This window comes from Anabrus simplex, chromosome 8, assembly GCF_040414725.1.
Source record: "Anabrus simplex isolate iqAnaSimp1 chromosome 8, ASM4041472v1, whole genome shotgun sequence".
Taxonomy (NCBI): Eukaryota; Metazoa; Arthropoda; class Insecta; order Orthoptera; family Tettigoniidae; genus Anabrus; species Anabrus simplex.
The window spans coordinates 214,466,353-214,485,902 of record NC_090272.1 but is presented as its reverse complement, the minus strand read 5'-3'; the positions used below and the strand labels follow the sequence as shown (position 1 = coordinate 214,485,902).

At 36.7% G+C, this 19,550-nt stretch overlaps 1 protein-coding gene across 1 annotated transcript in view; it reads right to left on the bottom strand.

The window, feature by feature from the left end:
* The window catches only part of Ask1 (apoptotic signal-regulating kinase 1), a 226,847-nt gene that overhangs the window by 188,279 nt on the left and 19,018 nt on the right, over positions 1 to 19,550 (bottom strand). The window contains exon 4 of the mRNA XM_067152155.2: positions 16,374 to 16,533. Coding sequence (XP_067008256.1) covers positions 16,374 to 16,533 — 160 coding nt within the window. The remainder of the gene's footprint in view (positions 1 to 16,373; positions 16,534 to 19,550) is intronic.

Sequence of the window (19,550 nt, the reverse complement as noted above, 5' to 3'; positions counted from 1 at the left end):
GGAAAGTACCCAATGCCCTTAAAGCATCATGGCTTATCAAAATTTCCTATGACTAGGGGAGAAAGTCTCTCCCTTCTGTCTGCATTACAACACAGTACAGTGTCTATCCTTCTACGATTTCCTGCCATGCACTTGTCCATGGCCGCCTTGTCTCGTAATTCAAAATATCAACTCTTGCCACGTCACAAAGTATTCTAAGACCCATTAATGCATGCAATCACCTTGATTCTCAGTTTAAAACTTTCAAATGCCATGTAAAACACTATTTCTGAAATGTATCCAACAAAGTGCATTTACATTATTCGCAAGTTGCTTTATGTCGCACTGACACAGATAGGTCTTACAGCGACGATGGGATAGGAAAGCCTAGGAGATGGAAGCAGCCGTGGCCTTAATTAAGGTACAACCCCAGCATTTGCCTGGTGTGAAAATGGGAAACCACGGAAAACCATCTTCAGGGCTGCCGACAGTGGGATACGAACCCACTATCTACCGGATGCAAGCTCACAGCCACGTGCCTCTAACCGCACGGCCAACTCGCCTGGTGCAAACATTTCAGAAAACGTATAAACTGACTAATACAACATGGAAATTACAATGGAGAGATATGAGGAAGGCTGATAGAGTACGCAAAGTGAACCACCGGTTCTCTTTGACAGCTAAGAAGACCAGCAGGCGCGGGGAGAAGAGAAACGTGCAGTGGTGAACCAGAAGGAGGGGCGGAGGTGTGTAGGGGAGGAGGTGCAGAGGCGTGTCTCCAGGCACGCAGAGTGTGCCGGCTTAGCATTGTCCAGCAGGTATTCATCGCTGATTGCGCGGAGTTTGAAATGTCGCAACTTTTAGGCCCCTTAGTTAACGCCCTAATGAATGTTGGCACCCAAAATTGATGCCGACATCTTTTTTACGTGTACCTCAATGTGTTTTCCAAGTTTCACTGCGATCGGCGACTTGACCATTAATATACAATAATAAATAAATAAATAAATAAAATCCACCTGTTCAATACATTATAATGTTGTTATATTTAAAATAACTTCATTAGTTAAAAAGTTATATATGGGACATATAGTCAATCGGATCATCAATAAAGTAAAACAAAAGTTAGTAACTAATCTTACTCCCGAAAAAACTAAGCAGTCCAAATTCGCAACATTTACATTCACCAATCCAGCCATTTTTCAAATAACTAATCCTATCAAAAAACGAGATGTGAATGTAGCATTCAAAACACAAAATACAAACAGAAACATTTTTTTCAACCACAATAGTATAAATTCCAACAAGAACCCTTATCTAAGTTCTGGCATCTATAGATTAACATGTGTAGAATGTAAATGTTCATATGTTGGCCAAACTGGCTGTAACTTTCTCACAAGATACTTAGAACACGTTAATGCTACAAAGCACAACAAACATTCTGCGATGAGTGCTCACATGAGAGAGTCAGGCCACCAATTTACAACCATAGAGAAAGACCTAAAAATTATAAAGAAGATAGAAAAAGGTAAACTAATGACAGAATTAGAAAATATTTATATCCACTTAGACCAGTATTTCAATAAGGAAAAAAATTTAAATGACGAAATTGAAATAAGAAATCCGTTACACGAACAATTACCGAAACTCTTAAAGACGCTTAATCTAGAAAAAAGTAATTTTGCCAAAGTTTTAATTCCCAAAACAACTAATAATCATCCAACATTAAAGAACTCAACCCCTCCCTGCGCTCCTACTAGACATTCCCCTTCCAAAACCACACCCACAAACATTTCTCCTCCTACCCCTACTCCCTCCCCTCAACCTCCACCACCTCACTCTTACAACACAAGGAGTAGACACAGAACAGACAGTCACCACATAACCTCGGACAACACCAAACCGACAAACAGCAATCGGAGGGGTAAGTGAAGTTTCTAGAAACACACTCTTAACTAGCAACACAAATTCCGATTACTTACAAGATTCCTTTTCTTGTTACAGACATTCAACAAGATAAACCAAGCAGCAGCTTTCAATACAAACGTTGATTTACGTCCCTTTCAATCATCCTTATCAAATCCATTAGTTCAACGAACGATCATTGACATCTATAAGAACATATCTTTTCAACAGCATTCGCCGAGGTCACATGACAACAAGCATTTAAATTTCTTGAAGACCAACATTTATCCTGTTATAAGTTCAATCATCAAATTGACGATAAATTTGAATCTTTATAGACTCTTATCCACAAGGGATAAATAACTTTTTTACCAGATCTCATTGCTAAGAAAATCCTCAAATTTAGCTCCTAAGATTGATCTTCACGTCTTTCTAGGATTTTGGACATGATATATATATTATTTATTTTATATTTTAGTACTCTCTCTTCCATAATTTTAATGTATCTTCCTATTAAGAACATCTAATTAAGCCATGTATGATGAACCCGAGTGACATAGGTCCATAGTCAGTCACGATTTGATTGATAAAATAATATATGGTACATTTATTGAAATACAGAAAACTTATTCCGTACAAGCTTTGTTGAAATAATAGGTTGAGTACGCGACAAACTGGAGCCGTGAGGCTTAGCTCGACACAACAACATTTAGCTACTTCACAGCAGGGGATCTCATTAGTTGGCGAACAGGGAAATACAAGTCCACAAATAAGTCTTGGTCAGAAAGAGAAGGGGGTAGGTGATACAAAGGAAGCTCGCAACATGAGTAATGCGCTGGGATATTTTTGGCGAACGGAGATTCCGTGACGTCATGGAAAACTACAGCGGTTGCGAGGACATTCGCTAGCCTAGGTTCGGGCAGGTAGAAATTTAAATCACGTGACCATTTGCCGGCCAATCGCTAAAATTTGATGGAAGACTCAGGGATACCATCTTAAGAGATGATTTTATTTATTTATTTATTAATGTCTTTCTGTACATGGCGGGGCTCAGGCTATGAAGCCTGCTATTATGCCAAACCATATAATTATGCACCTGTATAAACATAATATACTGAACATTATAACTACTTAAAAAATAAGTTAATTATAATTTAAAGTTAATGTGAAATGTAATTTGTATGAAATGTAAAGCATCATAAAAATCATTTTAACATTTTAAAATTAATTTATAATAATTACTATTATTAGAGCTATATCTCGAAAAATATAAACTATAATGTTTCTAACCTTACATTGATATTTTATTCATTTAACTTAATAATCTAAAATTTAAGGGTACTTCTAAGAGTAAATCAATCTGAGTGTAGGTAAAATTTCCAGCACATTCTTCTGAATAGCTTTAGGTTGCTTAAGTCTCTAATTTCAGCCGGGAGAGAATTCCAGGAATGTATGGTCCCCGGTACAAATGACTTGTTAAACGTACTACTGTGATGAGTGGGGATGGACAGCAGGGTTTGTACTGATGACCTTGAGGGTGTTCTGCTTGAGGGAGAGAGGTAGTTGAAATCTATTCTCAGATAATGTGGTTTACCTGTTCGCAGTATTTTGTGAAGAAGAGAAACAGCATGGTATTTACGTCTATCACATAATCTTAACCAGGACAGCTGATGGAGGAATGGGCTGATGTGGGAATGGAGAGGAACATTTAGAATGAATCGAATGCAGGCATTATGCGCCCGTTGAAGTTTAGAACCAAGTGAACAACTTACGTTATTATAGACTACATCACCATAATCAAATATTGGTAGTATTAGTCCTTGAATGAGCAGTTTCCTGGTTTTGACAGGTAGAAAATCTCTCAGTTTGTATAGTGAGTGTAATGAACCGAATACACGTTGACAAATTTTTGTTACGTGCTCTGACCAACTTAAATACTTATCAAAAATTATTCCAAGGTTCTTAACGGAGTCTTTCAGTGCTATAGGTGTTTCATTGATCTTGACAATCGGTACGTTGATGCTTTCTAACTTGGCATGCGCTTTTCTAGATCCTATTATGATGGCTTGCGATTTTAATGGGTTTACTTTCAGGCAGTGGCTACTAGTCCATTCGTTAATGTTAAATAAGTCTTCGTTTAATTTCATGGTTGCTTCTTGTATGTCATTCGGCTTGGTATGAATAAACAATTGGATATCATCAGCGTATAAGTGATATTTACAGTTCATCAGTTGTTCTGATAGGTCATTCATGTATAGGGAGAACAGAAGTGGTGATAACACCCCACCCTGTGCTACCCCCATCTCAGTATTTCGCCACCTAGACACATTGTCTCCCACTGACACACATTGTTTACGTCCACTGAGATAGGAACGTACCCAGCATAATACATTATTAGAAAATTTCATCATTTCTAATTTAGCTAGTAAAATGTCTTTATCTACGCAATCAAATGCCTTTGTGAGGTCGAGAAGAGTAAGAATTGTCATTTGTCCGTTATCCATTGCTAGCTGAATGTCGTTAGTTACTTTTACTAATGCTGTGCTGGTACTGTAGTTCGATCTAAACCCTGATTGATATCTGTCGAGTAAGTTATGATGTAAGAGATAGGCTGTCATTTGTTTGTGTACTAGTTTCTCCAGTACTTTTCCTAGTACAGGGAGAATACTAATAGGGCGGTAATCGTCAAGGGTTGTGGGGGTACTGTTTTTCTGCAAGGGTCGGATGATGGCATTTTTCCAGTTCCCAGGAAAGATTCCCGTCATAAGAGAGGTGTTAATAATATGCGTTATTGTAGGAAGAATGATGTCTAGAATTCTTCTTAAAAGGGACAGGTTTATTCCATCGTGTCCAGTAGACTTTGATTTTATGTCATTAAGGGCGCTCTTTACATCACCTGGAGTCACGTGAGAGAAGTAGAATGTTTCACCACCATGCTTTCCCTTTGAAAATATTCTGTCAATAGTGGCTCTCTTGGTATTTCCGTTCGTCTGGACGTTTCTTGAGCTAAAATACTCATTCAGATCATCCAAAGGTACATTACAGTTACTGTCTTTTGTCTTCGTTTTACTTAGACCCATATCTCGGAGAGTCTTCCATGCAACAGCAGAGTCATGTGTATTTAAAATTTCGTACGAGTAGCGTATTTTAGCGTTTCTTATCATCTGCGTGGTTTTATTTCGAAGTTTTTTATAATTCTCAAAATTTTCCTGCGCTGGATGTTTTACGTAGTAGCTATAGGCTGAGTCCCTATCTTTCATTTTATCATGAATTTCTTGATTGAGCCACGGGTTAGAGGGTCGCTTTACTCGAACAGTATATAGAAATAATATGAATCACCACCTTATCAATACACTATTTTATTTACTACCAAACTGGTAAATAGGGTCAATACCGGTTTCGACCCCTATGGGGTCATCCTCAGTTGACACATATAAATATCTATAAAAACATCACATATAATAGTTAAAGTTTAAAATTGATGGGTCATTAGTATACTGGTAAGTACATATGCATGTATTATGGAATTTATAAAATTGTTCTATTAGAGCTATTATGTAGATTTTCTGTTTCTTTGTGAACAGTATCAAAAGTATTGTATTGGATGTGGTTCATCCATTTGACAAAATGCTAGTGGATTGAATATGTACAATTGCTGAGAGGTACATGCTATTCTATTTTACAATTTTTGTTTTACATAATATGGGGTAAAATTATTACATTTGCACATATATGGTGATATTAGGTACAATGTAGGGTGTTAAAGATGTACTGTTTGAATTTTCAGTATCCTGATTAAGTTTGTTCTATTAGAGCTATTATGTAGATTTTCTGTTTCTTTGTAAACAGTATCAAAAGTATTGTATTGGATGTGGTTCATCCATTTGACAAACTGCTAATGGATTGAATATGTACATTTGCTGAGAGGTACATGCTATTCTATTTTACAATTTTTGTTTTACATAATATGGGGTAAAATTATTACATTTGCACATATATGGTGATATTAGGTACAATGTAGGGTGTTAAATATGTACTATTTGAATTTTCGGTATCCTGATTACATTTCATGTAGTGGTTGTAAAGTTTACTGATTCACTTGTTTAGTTCAGTTAAATGCATAATGACCTTGTTGGTTTGAACTCTTAAAATTAAAATGGGTATGTAATACCTAGTTAACATGAATGCTTAATATTAATATATAAGTTTGTAGCACCTCTTATTCCCGTTTTCAGTCTTAAAATAGAATTGTGTCTTGACACTTTATTTTGTTAGACATATAAAAGTCTTGCTAAGATAAAACATTGGGGCTAAAACCGGTATGAAATACTTATTTAAAGTACATTAGATAATGGTATTGATATGTGGTGCTATGTGCATATTCAAAAAATCTAAATGAAATATAAATATAAATTGGTGACAGTACTGTAGGTTGTTGTATTGTAGGTCTATTAAAATATATGTTTACTTGAATAGGATCGATCACATGCTATACGTGTTACGAGTGAAATAGCATAATATATTATAGTAATAACTGGTAATTTTGTAGGATACTGCTGTTGTAGTTGGAAATCTTGAATATCATTGAGAAAATGTTCACATCTTGTCGCGTGTCGAATACAGGTTGAGTAGGTCACCATTAAGAGATGAAGTGCATATTGGATGTCGTATCTAAATTAGGTTGTACGTTGGTTGTATCGTGGAGACGTGTTGTAAATTAATATATCTGTAAGTAGAAATAATAAGTGTGTGTGATAATGTATCGAAAGAATGTAGTGGCAAGTATATATCGTATTACTTACGTTGGCTGTTGGGATCGTGTGCTCTGTATGGCTGTCTGTTGAGATCTGTAGCGTGTTACTCTGAGGTTATAGTTTACGGCGGTGGAGGGGAGGCTTGAAGGGATGGGTGGAGCACTTGTAACGGGAGTGGGATTAAAGGAGGGGAGGTCTTGGAGCGGTAGATTTGTATTTATGGATTTTTGTTTATCTATTCTTTTTAAATAATAATCTTTCAGGAGGGGAATAACTGTATGAAAAAGAATATTAATTCTGTCTATGTTATCGTTTAAGTTGGAATTTGGATTAACGTATTTGTCTAAGTTTATATAAAATTCTTCTAGTATACTGAGCAAGGGGCTTTTTGGGTTTATTTTGAGGATTTGCATATCATTACTGATGTCTGTAAACCTATGTTTCTGATCATTGATGTGTTGTCCCATGGCTGAGAAGTGTCTATGTCTAACGGCATTTACGTGTTCGTTGTATCTTATTGAAAAACTTCTACCAGTAAGCCCTACATAACTGGCTTGGCAATCATTGCATTTTAGACGGTACACTCCTGAGTGGTTGTATTTGTTTATGTTATTGACTGATTTAGAATTGTATAATATGTTGGTGTTATTGCATGTAGTTTTGTATGCTATTTTTAGGCCTTGTTTTTTGAAAATGTTGGTTATGGGGTGTATATGGTTATTGTTGTAAGTGAATAGTGCGTATTCTTTTTTATCTTTGGTGATTCTGGTTAACTTAGTTTTTGGTTGGTTTTTTACTTTGTTGATGATATGGTTTATCATTGTTCTTTTATAACCATTTTGTTTGGCTATTTCATGAATTATGTTTAGTTCTTTGTTCAAATCTTTCTTTGAAAGTGGAATGTTATATGCCCTGTGTATCATGCTGTAGTATGCGGCTTTTTTATGAGTGTGTGGGTGGGTGGAGTCTGTTTTTATTGTATTTGATGTATGGGTAGGCTTTCTGTATATGTTGTATGTTAGATGATTATTATGTCTGGTTATAGATATATCCAAGTAGTTTATGGTATTGTTGTTTTCGGTTTCCATAGTAAATTTTATGTGGGGATCTATTTCATTCAGTTGTTCCAAGATTGTATTTTCGTTTGTGTGTCTATTGTCCATAATTATGAATACATCATCGACAAACCTGCACCAAAGAATGATGTTTTCTATTTTTTGGACTTCTTGATGTTCTAAATGGTCCATATATATATCAGCTATTATGCCTGATAATAATTAATAATTAATAATTAATAAATAATTACTCGAACAGTACGTAATGGGGCATGTCTGTCGTATAAAGTTAAGAGAAGTTCGTTAAAATGAGATACTTTGTCGTCAATGTCCTTTATATACTGAATTGTGTGCCATGGTGTGCTCAGAGCGTCCTCAATGAGAGCTTCGTCGTTCAAATTTTTTAAATCCCTGTATTTGATTATCTTAGGCCTTTATTTTGGACATTTTAAAGAGTATGCAGCGTAAATCATGTCATGGCGTGAAAGGCCTGGCACAGGCATCTGTCCATGTGTCAATATACGGTCATTATTGTTTGCAATGATTAGGTCGAGGAGTGTGTGCGAGTTTGCAACATGGTGTGTGGGTTGCAAGGGCAGAATTGTCATATTAATTGATTCAAACATGCATGTCAGTCGCCTAGTCTCAGTGGTTTCATTTTTCAGGTCAGTGTTGAAGTCTCCCATTAAAATCATATGTTCATATCTGAATATTAAATCCTGTAGCGCTTCTTCTAAATCGGTGATGTTTCCAGTCTTCGGTGGGCGGTACACTACACCGAGTAAACACTTCGTACCACGAATTTCGATTTCTACAAACAAGAACTCCGCTCTGTGAGAGTATTCACTTGGCGATTTAAATATTACCTTGTATTTCAAATCATCGCGTATAAATATTCCGACTCCGCCTCCAGGCTTTCCCTCTCTGTCGTTCCTAATTAAAGTGTATCCACTCATTTTAACCAGCGCTGAAGGTATAGATTGACGCAGCCATGACTCTGAAATCATTATAGCATGCAGATTACAGGTTGAAAATATTTCAGAGAATTCTGAGAAATGTGGGACAATGCTCTGTGTATTGACATGTGCTATTTGTAGAGAAGTAGGGTAGGGCGCAAGAATGTCTTTGAGACGGTTAGCGGTATTCTGCGAGGGGGCTGGCACGACGGGGTAATGACCTGCCTGGGACAGTGGTGAAAGGAGGCTGAAATTAGAGACATTTGTTTCCTGGTTGCTAAATGTTGCCAACTTGAAAGTTAAATGATGACAACTGATAGTAAGATGGATGAGATATTCTCGTAACTTCAAAAGTAATCATAAATTATTGTGAGTACACGGAGCAATATAATGAATTTATTAGATGTCACGCATGGAAAAATAATCAATAATTATTGGCAAATTAAATAAATTGAAGGCTGGATTTCTTGGAAACCAGACAGCTTGAATGTCATTGGCTGGATGAAGACCACGTTGTAAGGGACGCTTCCAAAGGCGTGAAATGTGAGGAGCTAAATCCACCCGTATCTCCTAAATCTGTGATCGCCAGGAGTTCATATTTAATCCAGCAAATAAGCTAGAGGAGTGGATTAATTTGATATAAATTTTAACGTCAAATTCGGAGTGCAAGTGCCGATATTAAAAATCCACCCCCTCCCTCAAGGGGATGACGTCAGTGAATCCGCGAGGGAAAGCTTCATCCATATATACGAGCGCAAGGGATACTCGCCACCACACTTGAAGTGAATCTCTGGAGCTGAACCGTCGTTTCGCAGCCGACTTCAAATCCGTCGGGCGTATAGTAACTCAACATTTAATGGCGCGAGCATCCGCCAGTACTTATAAAATGTGATCGCGCTCAAGCAACATGAACTGGAAATAGTTAACTTAGGACAGTGTTTGTCAGTTATAAATATCATAGTGAAGTCAGTTAACTGCATTGTAAGAGTAAGTAATATAAATTGCACCGCAATAAGTACGTAAATAACATACTGTGTGACGAACAGTACTTTGAGGGAATAATAGCCTGTACTTTGGAATATAACCGATATCATGAACACTTCAAGAGGGCCGTATGAAACAGACGTATCGCGTCGGACGACATAAAACGCGACGGGCGTAGAATTCGACACACCGCCGTACGTGTCCATGTCCATTCTGCGGTAACTGGACGAAGCTTAAAACAGTGTAAAATATTAAAAATTTGGGTCTAGGGTATTAATTTGTTTTATAAAAGTAAATGTTCAGTGTTAACCTTGTCAATGGTAAATTATTGTGATAATTAAGGTATTAGTGTAAAATGGTAATGTGCCAGGAAATCATTTGTGGAAATACGCCATCAAGAATGGAGGAGTAAGAACGGCGGAGAAGGGCCGAAAGGAGCCTCTCATCTGCCAAGCTGCAATGGATTCGATAACTAAGATGAGTACTAAACTGTAAATAATATTTGGGAAATGTTAGCGTGACTGGAAAAATGGGGATAATTTGATTAGATTTCGTTACCTTCTGTAACAAGATGAGTCGCTTAACGACCCATCCTAAATTTGTAGCACGGACAGTATTAAATAATAACAATGTAAATAATCGGGTCCTTTTATGTATTCAGTTTTGTTGTAGATGTAAATTTTGTAGATATAGGGTAGTACGTTAAGTCATGCATGTATTCTTATTTTCTTTGTATTCAAGAATAATTTTCTTTACATTTGATTTCGTTATCAGAGTCAAATAGACCCGATCTGTGCTTTTCTGTTAGTCATTTTGACGAGTTATGTAATGACATTGAAGGGAAGTCCAGCCTTGTCATACCAAAGTGAAGTTGTTAAATTTGTGAGAAGCGATATTAATAATAATAATAATAATAATAATAATAATAATAATTCAAGGTGTTTTTTTTTTTTTTTTTTTTTTTTTTTTTGGCTTTACGTCGCACCGACACAGATATGTCTTACGGCGACGATGGAATAGGAAAGGCCTAGGAATTGGAAGGAAGCAGCCGTGGCCTTAATTAAGGTACAGCCCCGGCATTTGCCTGGTGTGAAAATGGGAAACCACGGAAAACCATCTTCAGGGCTGCCGACAGTGGGGCTCGAACCCACGATCTCCCGATTACTGGATACTGGCCGCACTTAAGCGACTGCAGCTATCGAGCTCGGTATTGGAATTTTTAGTGATTAGTGCGTAATAATAAAATTTAAGTGATCAGGTGTTGAGTTTGTCGGAAATCATTTAATGACGGGATGTCGTTTTTAATGCGGAATTAAAGTGTGTGGTAATTTAACTTGATAAATTAATAATATTGAAATTTAAGATCGGTGCTAATAATCCGTACATGTTAATGAACGTGTGGTTTAAATTACGGTCCAATATTTTCTTTACGAATAAATGTCGTGTCTTAAATTTGCAATTCAGTAGCCGGAACACGTAGGACTAATATTACGAAACCATGATTGTCAAATTTTGGTAAATATAATTTCAAAATGTTACGATTATTTGTGGAGAACGAACTAAGGCGTAGATCAAAATGAGATAGAAAAATGTTAAAGAATCTGCAGTCAGATAATAAAAGGTCGTACGATGTCAGAAGTGAATAAATAAGTCAGTTGATAATTCTGTGAGAAATAAATGAATCAAGGAATATTGAGATAGAAAGGGATATAAATTCCGTACGAGAGACACTTACGATATAAATGAGTGTAAAATGTACGGGCAGTGTCACAGAGAAATACTGAGTTGCGTAGCGGGTAGAATTCGAACCCGTGACAGCATGTACGAAATAAATAGACTGCGCCGCTATTCATCGAGATACTACGGATTTAAGGATAATGAGAGTTCAGATTCCACATAAATGATCGTATATTGTAATCATTGTAATGACGAGTGATGACAATCATGATGTCGTGATAATAATAATAATAAATATTGCAGATAAAGGATTGGACCGCCTTAATTAAATGAGCGTTGATAAAAATGTTAAACGGGAATCTAAATGATAATATGCAACCGATAATCATTGTAACAATGTAAGGACGATGTTAAATCGCCGCGGTCAAATTAATAATAATTGTCATAATAATAACAGTAATGATGACGTTGGTTGATCAGTGAAATAATTGTAATCGCGAACGATATCCTAATGCAATTTTGGCGGAAGTGACCGATTCCTTAATAATAATCTTGAGTAACATTAATAATAATAATAATAATAACATCTTGAGTGACGATAATAATAATAATGTCTTGGGTCACCTATGCATTAATAATAATAATAACCACAAGAGGGATATACTAATAATAATAACAGTAATAACCATCTGTGTTTGCGTCCCGCATAATAATGACGATATTAATCAAACGTGACAGTGCCAGGAATCGTTAATAATAATAATAATAATAATAATAATAATAATAATAATAATAATAATTTCAAGGATGATAATTTCATGGACAAATAATATTCTGACGATAGTGAATTAATTAATTGGTGACAACATCCCTCGATTCGATTGTTTGAATAATAAGAATGATAAATATTATGTCATTTGTTACCTCATTATCAGACGGTTTCCGCATGGGACGAGTTACAGTAATACTTTGTGTGTTTGTTTACTTCACCCGCGATGCGAGGGGAGGTCATCGGCAAGGTATTTCCCACCGCTTCTCGTTATCTCATCTGTGGCAGTAGTCTACTGAGGCTACTTTGTAATATCTCAGATCATGTGTAAATAAAATGTAAATGCTAATTCAGTGGTATGGCATCAGCTGGACATCATAAGATAGGAACTGTCCGTATAATCCATTTTTCGTAATTCACGAGAAACATTACCCAGTCCGAGTACCGGTCTCGGAAAAATGTATATAGCCGGGGTACATCATCTTAGTTAAATCGGGAAGCCGACCGTAACATGGGTTATGCTCGGGCTCCCGATAGAAGGAAGCTATATCCTTGAACAACGGTTCGATTCAAATGGAATCGACCCATAAGTTATACTCCAATTGTAATTTCTTTCAGAAGCAACCCAGCAAGATATTGATACCACTTGCGGTATAGCAAGTGATTTGTTTATGTAACATGTGTGGAAATTTAAATATCACTGCCAAATGTATCAAAGTTTCGTACACCGGGTGGCGTAATAAACTGCTCCTTCTGGCAATTATTTCAAAGGAAACCATTCTCATAATCTTTTTATTGTAGTTAGATGAGACCCTTTTTAAAGTTAACAGTCACTTCCTAGTCCTATCATGGAGTCCTTAAATTCAAGTTTACAATCGAGTTTTCCCCATTTTAATTTTAAATTGCTCCGTTCATTCCCGTGTTCTATTATGCCTCTATATTTATATATTCGTGGACTTAAAATAATGAACCGACACCCCTGAGATAAATGCTAGTCTGGGACTCGGGAGGTGGACGGGTGCAATACAAAGATTTTATATTTTATGATTTTCTAATAGAATAAGTTTTAAGTTTGTCAAAAATGTTCTAATATTTCTTAAGTCTTTATTTACGTAAATAACAATTATTTGAGATTCAGATTTGGCTGATGATGCTCTATAAGGGAGCAAAACATGTCCCATATATAACTTTTTAAGTAATGAAGTTATTTTAAATATAACAACATTATAATGTATTGAACAGGTGGATTCATAATAAAACTTTATTATTGTATATTAACAGATTTCAATACGGATTAAAACATGAGATTAGTCACTTGCAATGACTTGACCATTGCCGATGTTCCCTTGTCAGGGTTGGGGATTTTAACCATAATTGGTTAATTTCGCTGGCACAGGGGCTGGGTGTATGTGTCGTCTTCATCATTTCATCCTCATCATGATGCGCAGGTCGCCTACGGGAGTCAAATCAAAAGACCTGCATCTGGCGAGCCGAACTTGACCTCGAACACTCCCGGCACTAAAAGCCATACGCCATTTCATTTGCACAGGGAATATAAAATGACAGGTTAGCTGCAGAAGTACTGAAGTACTTAAAACGACTTCAAATATTAGTACCAACCAATATTTGATTTTTCTTCCCAGTCACACATGAAAGTAGCAGGGCAAATTAACATAATCAACCAACAATTTCTGAACATTCTGAAAGGTGACAAAATAACATACATTGGAACTGACTCTGTAGAATGCCAACAAAACAAGCAAGGACAAATTTTATATAGATTTGAGATAAATCTCCCCAAGAATAGCTACAGTATATGCAGCTTTCTCTGAAAATCATAGACGTAAAAGTACAACTCCCACCTAGAACTACAGTCAGTATGGATCATAAGTAAATTTTGTAATATCTGTTATGATTCTATAAAACTGACATGCATGCAACATAGAAAATGTAACGTTTATTCTTAAGATGTACTAACATGTTCACTTCAAATTTCCATTTACATTTCACATACTAATATTGGCTGTCAATGACAGGCTTACATACTAGTAGAGAATAAAAGAATTCAATTTCATCCACTAATATCACTGACGTTTAAGCATAAACTTGCAAAATTGCAATACTGAATGGTTTCCCATGTAAATGAATGGCTAAAATGTGTTTGCTGATTGTTATCTAACTTTCCACTGTTTCTGCAATGTCCTTGCCTGCAATGAACGCTACACCATTCAGCTTGATGCTGTCATTTCCAGAATAATAAACTGTAAAGTCATCTGACTGGAAATAAACATTCCCTGTCCAGTGCAGCTCGCTAATACTATGCTGATCAAAGTGTAATCTGAGCACTTCATTCTTAACAATATCAAGTTTCCCACAACTCATTCCATATTGCGATATGGTGTGTTTTCACACAGTGTAGATCTTTCCTTTCATCAAGGACATCAGCAGCAAATGAGCCACTAGAAGGATTTACCCCATTCATGTCATTCAATCTGTTACCAATGCTCTTCCCCAGAGGCACAGGATATTTATTGGCCTGGGGGGTCCTACCACTGGCTATCATATTTGAAACGATTGGGAGACTTAGCACAGAATTTTCCTGGTAATAATAAGGGAGTGGTTTACCGCTGCCTTCTCCCGCACAGTCAATGTCCTTGCTGCTGACAGCTAGGTGTTCATCTGTCTACATTGCTACTGCCCAGCAGAGAAGGCAGCCACTTCTAACATTGAGAACAGATGCTGCCTTATTGGTTTGGGTGTCATTTCCTTCACCCTGGGAGCCATCACCCCACCTGATGGGACTCTTCTACCCGAAACTGCTGGTCCCTTTAGGGAGTAGTTACTTACCGCTGCTCGACATTCAGCTGTGATAATACAGATGTTGATTCCCATAGGGAATCTGTAATATTTGTTCCGAATGAGTAAATTTATAATACCAATATAAATGGTCCGTTATTGGACATTATAAATTTTCCAGCCAACTCATTCCTGGTTGCCAGCGTTTCGCCCTCGTGTGCTAGGCTGGGCTCATCAGTTGGTACCTAGCACACCTACCAAGACGCATGGCTAGTGCATACCGTGGAGGCCACTGCGTAGGCCAATTGTAGCCACCGGCAGTGCCAATGCACTATGAGACACTCTGTCTCACTACTAAAAATTGATGCCAGCTAGGCCATCAGATAATACAGATGTTGATTCCCATAGGGAATCTGTAATATTTGTTCCGAATGAGTAAATTTATAATACCAATATAAATGGTTGGCTGGAAAATTTATAATGTCCAATAACGGACCATTTATATTGGTATTATAAATTTACTCATTCGGAACAAATATTACAGATTCCCTATGGGAATCAACATCTGTATTATCATGGCCTAGCAGGCATCAATTTTTAGTAGTGAGACAGAGTGTCTCATAGTGCATTGGCACTGCCGGTGGCTACAATTGGCCTACGCAGTGGCCTCCACGGTATGCACTAGCCATGCGTCTTGGTAGGTGTGCTAGGTACCAACTGATGAGCCCAGCCTAGCACACGAAGGCGAAACGCTGGCAACCAGGAATGAGTTGGCTGGAAAATTTATAATGTCCAATAACGGACCATTTATATTGGTATTATTCAGCTGTGAGTCGCTAGCTGTACGGATGTTAAGAGTTCATTTCAACCAGAAGTTGTTTCAGTTACAGTTGTTTTTATGGGGGTGAAAATATTTTGGCCCGGCACAAATGATATTTAACACAGTGAAATTTACAATTAAGAGATGAAAGTATATGATTTTCCACCTGTTCAATACAAATTCTTGGCCTGAATTCTTGAATTTGTATTGAACAGGTGGAAAATCATATACTTTCATCTCTTAATTGTAAATCTTTTTTCAATACGGACCAGTTATGAAATTTTTAACATTAAAAAAAAAAAAAAAAAAGTGAAATTTTTCATGGAGAGCGATTCATTCAGCGACTGGGATAACGCGACAACATAGCAGCCCTTTGATCGGATAATTCTGAGTAAAATCTGGAGGACAAAACACTTCCCACTTGACACAGACTATAGTTGATGTAACTGTATTGTCAACTCAGATCATTTAACTGGACAAATGGTACTTACTAACTTTAAAGTATCACCAGTTGAACAGAGACTGGGAAACATACAATCTGATGCAACCAAAGCACACACACACACACAGAGAGAGAAAAAGATAGGACTAATGGGATTTAAAATTATTCTGTTGATTAGAACAGTGGTTCGCAGCTCACTTTTTAAAACAAAGACGACTTGAGCTATTCTAAATACTTACCAGTTGGGGGGTTTTAACTTAAACATACACTCAGCAGCCTGGATAGCTTTAGAGTAGTCTTCTGCGAGAACACTGATCTCAAAGAAAGTGGCCACATCCCAGTATTCTTTCAGAGAAGACAAACTTCCCTTTTTACCTATGAGATTATTTAAAACCATACCTGCAAAATAAATAACATTATTCTCTAATAGCTTGGACAAAAAACAAGCTTGTTAGTTTTACATTACTCTTGATATCAAGATCATAGCCACACTATCTCCAGTCCTGCATGAAATCCAAACCTAAGGGACATTTCAAAAATTTCACATGCATTGGCAAGGATGAGAACAACAGCTGCCTTAACAAGAGGCCACAGTGTGATAGGATCACTTGGCTAATACTCCCCTCCCTCCCACCCACTCCAACACACACACACACATATATATAATATTGCCTAACTGGCTAGACATTTCAGACAACGGTGAAGTGGGAGATAAAGAGTAGAAAACATACCGTATTTAAGCAAATAATCCCCGCACCCTAATTTTAGGAATGATCATTTTGAGAAAAATGAAATGAACTAAAATTCTTTCCATCAAAAGAGTATGTAGGCATAAACAAACATTTCAAATCATTCCCGAGTTCCATGTGCTTTTTACGCTAATATGAACATGACGGATATAGCTACTTGGCCTGAACATATTTGAGATGATAAAAATGCATTATCACTGCCATAAAATATATCTGCCATGAAAATGAGCAAGTAGGCCTTCTTACATGACAGGTATTTCATTTATCTGAACTTGCAATAGGCTTGATTCGCTGGAGATCAGAAGATTCTTTGTTTCTTGCATCACTAGAATCCTCTCCTAAATTACAACTTTGTCACACTCCACGTCTAAAACAATTCTCGCACAGGATCTCTTTTTTACTAGGATAGTAATACAAGCAGTGGTGGATAATTGTTTTCGTGCAATGTAAACACTTGAAACAGACACACCTGCGAACACGTTTCTTAGTTTTGCGATACAGTAAAACCTCAATAATTCGAAGACGTAGGGATGCAAAAATGTGACTTCAAATTACGTGATTTTGAATTAACCACCAACTCGTAATTCAGAAATGCCAACCCTTGCCACGTCACAAAATATTCTAAGACCCGTTACTGCATGCAATTAACATTGATTCACAGTTTAAACTTTTTCAGATGCCAAGGCAAAAACTATTTCCAAATTATATCCAACAAGGCGCATTTACAGTATTCAAATAAGGCACTTGCATAACTCACTGGCAAACATAACCTCATGCAATGAAAGAAAAAAAAAGATTCAAAGACAACATATATGATATAGATCATACATATTATATTATACATACTATATTATTATTATTATTATTATTATTATACAATATATTATCTATGCTGGCTCCCCAGTGAAAGTGCTTTATTCATTGGATTACTGTACTGTATGCATTTTAGATGATTTGTACTTGCACGGAAAGTACCCTACGCCCTTAAAACATCGTCGCTTATCGAACATTCCTATGACGAGGGGAGGAAGTAGGAAGTCTCTCGCTTCCGTCTGTATTGAAACACAGGACATTGACGATTTCACGGCATGGCACTTCTCTCGTAATTCAGAAATGCCAACCCTTGCCACGTCACAAAGTATTCTAAGAGCTATTAATGCATGCAATCGCCTTGATTCACAGTTTAAACTTTTCAATGCCATGGAAAAAAAAAACTATTGCCGAAATGTATCCAACGAGGTGCACTTACATTATTCAAATAAAGCACCTGGATAAATCACTGGCAAACATAACCTTGTGTAACGAAAGAAAAGGAAAAAAAAGCAAGATTCAAAGACGAGAACAAATTATGTTGGCTCCCCTCTGCAAGTGCTTTATTTTTTGAATTACAGTAAGCCTACTGTTTGCACTTTTAGATGCCTTGTACTTGCACGGAAACATCGTGGCTTATCAAACTTTCCTATGAAAAGTGGAGGAAGTCTTTCACTTCCGTCTCCATTGCAACAGAGTATAATGATCGAAAGTCCTTTAAAACTGTAAGTCAGTTTGATCTCGGCATTTAAAAAAAAAAATGCAGTTTCATCAGCATTGACAATATTGTTTGGTGCGTACAAATTAATTATAATTATGAGCCACACTTTTTTGCCAACTGTCGGCATCACCAGTGTTCGCGGATTCTGCTTCTCCGCACACTGCCTGCTACGTGATATTTTGTGGCATTTCTTAAAACGCTGAATACAAACGAATTACGATTTCACTCAAACTTAGCAACTATGAAACACAATGTAGACACACCGAAGCGAGTGAAAGTGCGGAAAGCTAACCCTGCACATTCTGGAAGACACATTCTATCGCGACGCTGAGAAAATTCAAATTTAAATTACTCTGTAAAATACTATTTTTTTAATATAAAGGAGTTTTCAACTAAAATTCTGAATTGTATTCTATTTAAATGTGACATATGGGGGCAGTTTTCTTCCATCTGTAGTTACACAAAGCCTACCTGTACACCCAATATCGAAAACTATGTGAACCAGGAGTGTGTTGCCAACCTTGACGCAAATAAAACAAGCAACCCAATTTCGTGCCTAAAATTTTTAAAAATAATATGTGGGGATTATTCACCTAAATACGGTGCTTACCAGTAATAGAACACCTTAAAGTAAGGAAGTGCCCGTTCACCAATAGTTTTCATTGTTAAGATGGATAAGATAATGAATGAAGGAATGACTGGGGAAGAGAATATTAAGGCAATGGTATTTGCAGATGAAGTGATAGTATATGGTAATATCGAGGAAGAATGCAGGGGTAGAAACAGTGGAACAGTATGGGATGAAGTTTGGTAAAAAAAAAAAAAAAAAAGAAAGTGAGTTTGCAAGGACAACAGAGAAGATTGACAGACCATTAATATATATATTGTTTGGAGAAGGACTGAAGAAAATGGAAAGTTTTAAATAATTATGAAGTTTAACAGAGGAAGGTGGTAGAAACAATAAAGAGATCTGTGACCGGACAACACAGGTACATACATTTCTTCAAAGTGTTGGAAGCCTGATCTGAAGCGATGATGAAGCACCCCCACCCACTGCCAACTTTCCAAAAAAGTAAGTTAAATGTATTATATAATCATAGATATTATCTTACAATACTAACTTAATGAAAGGAAGT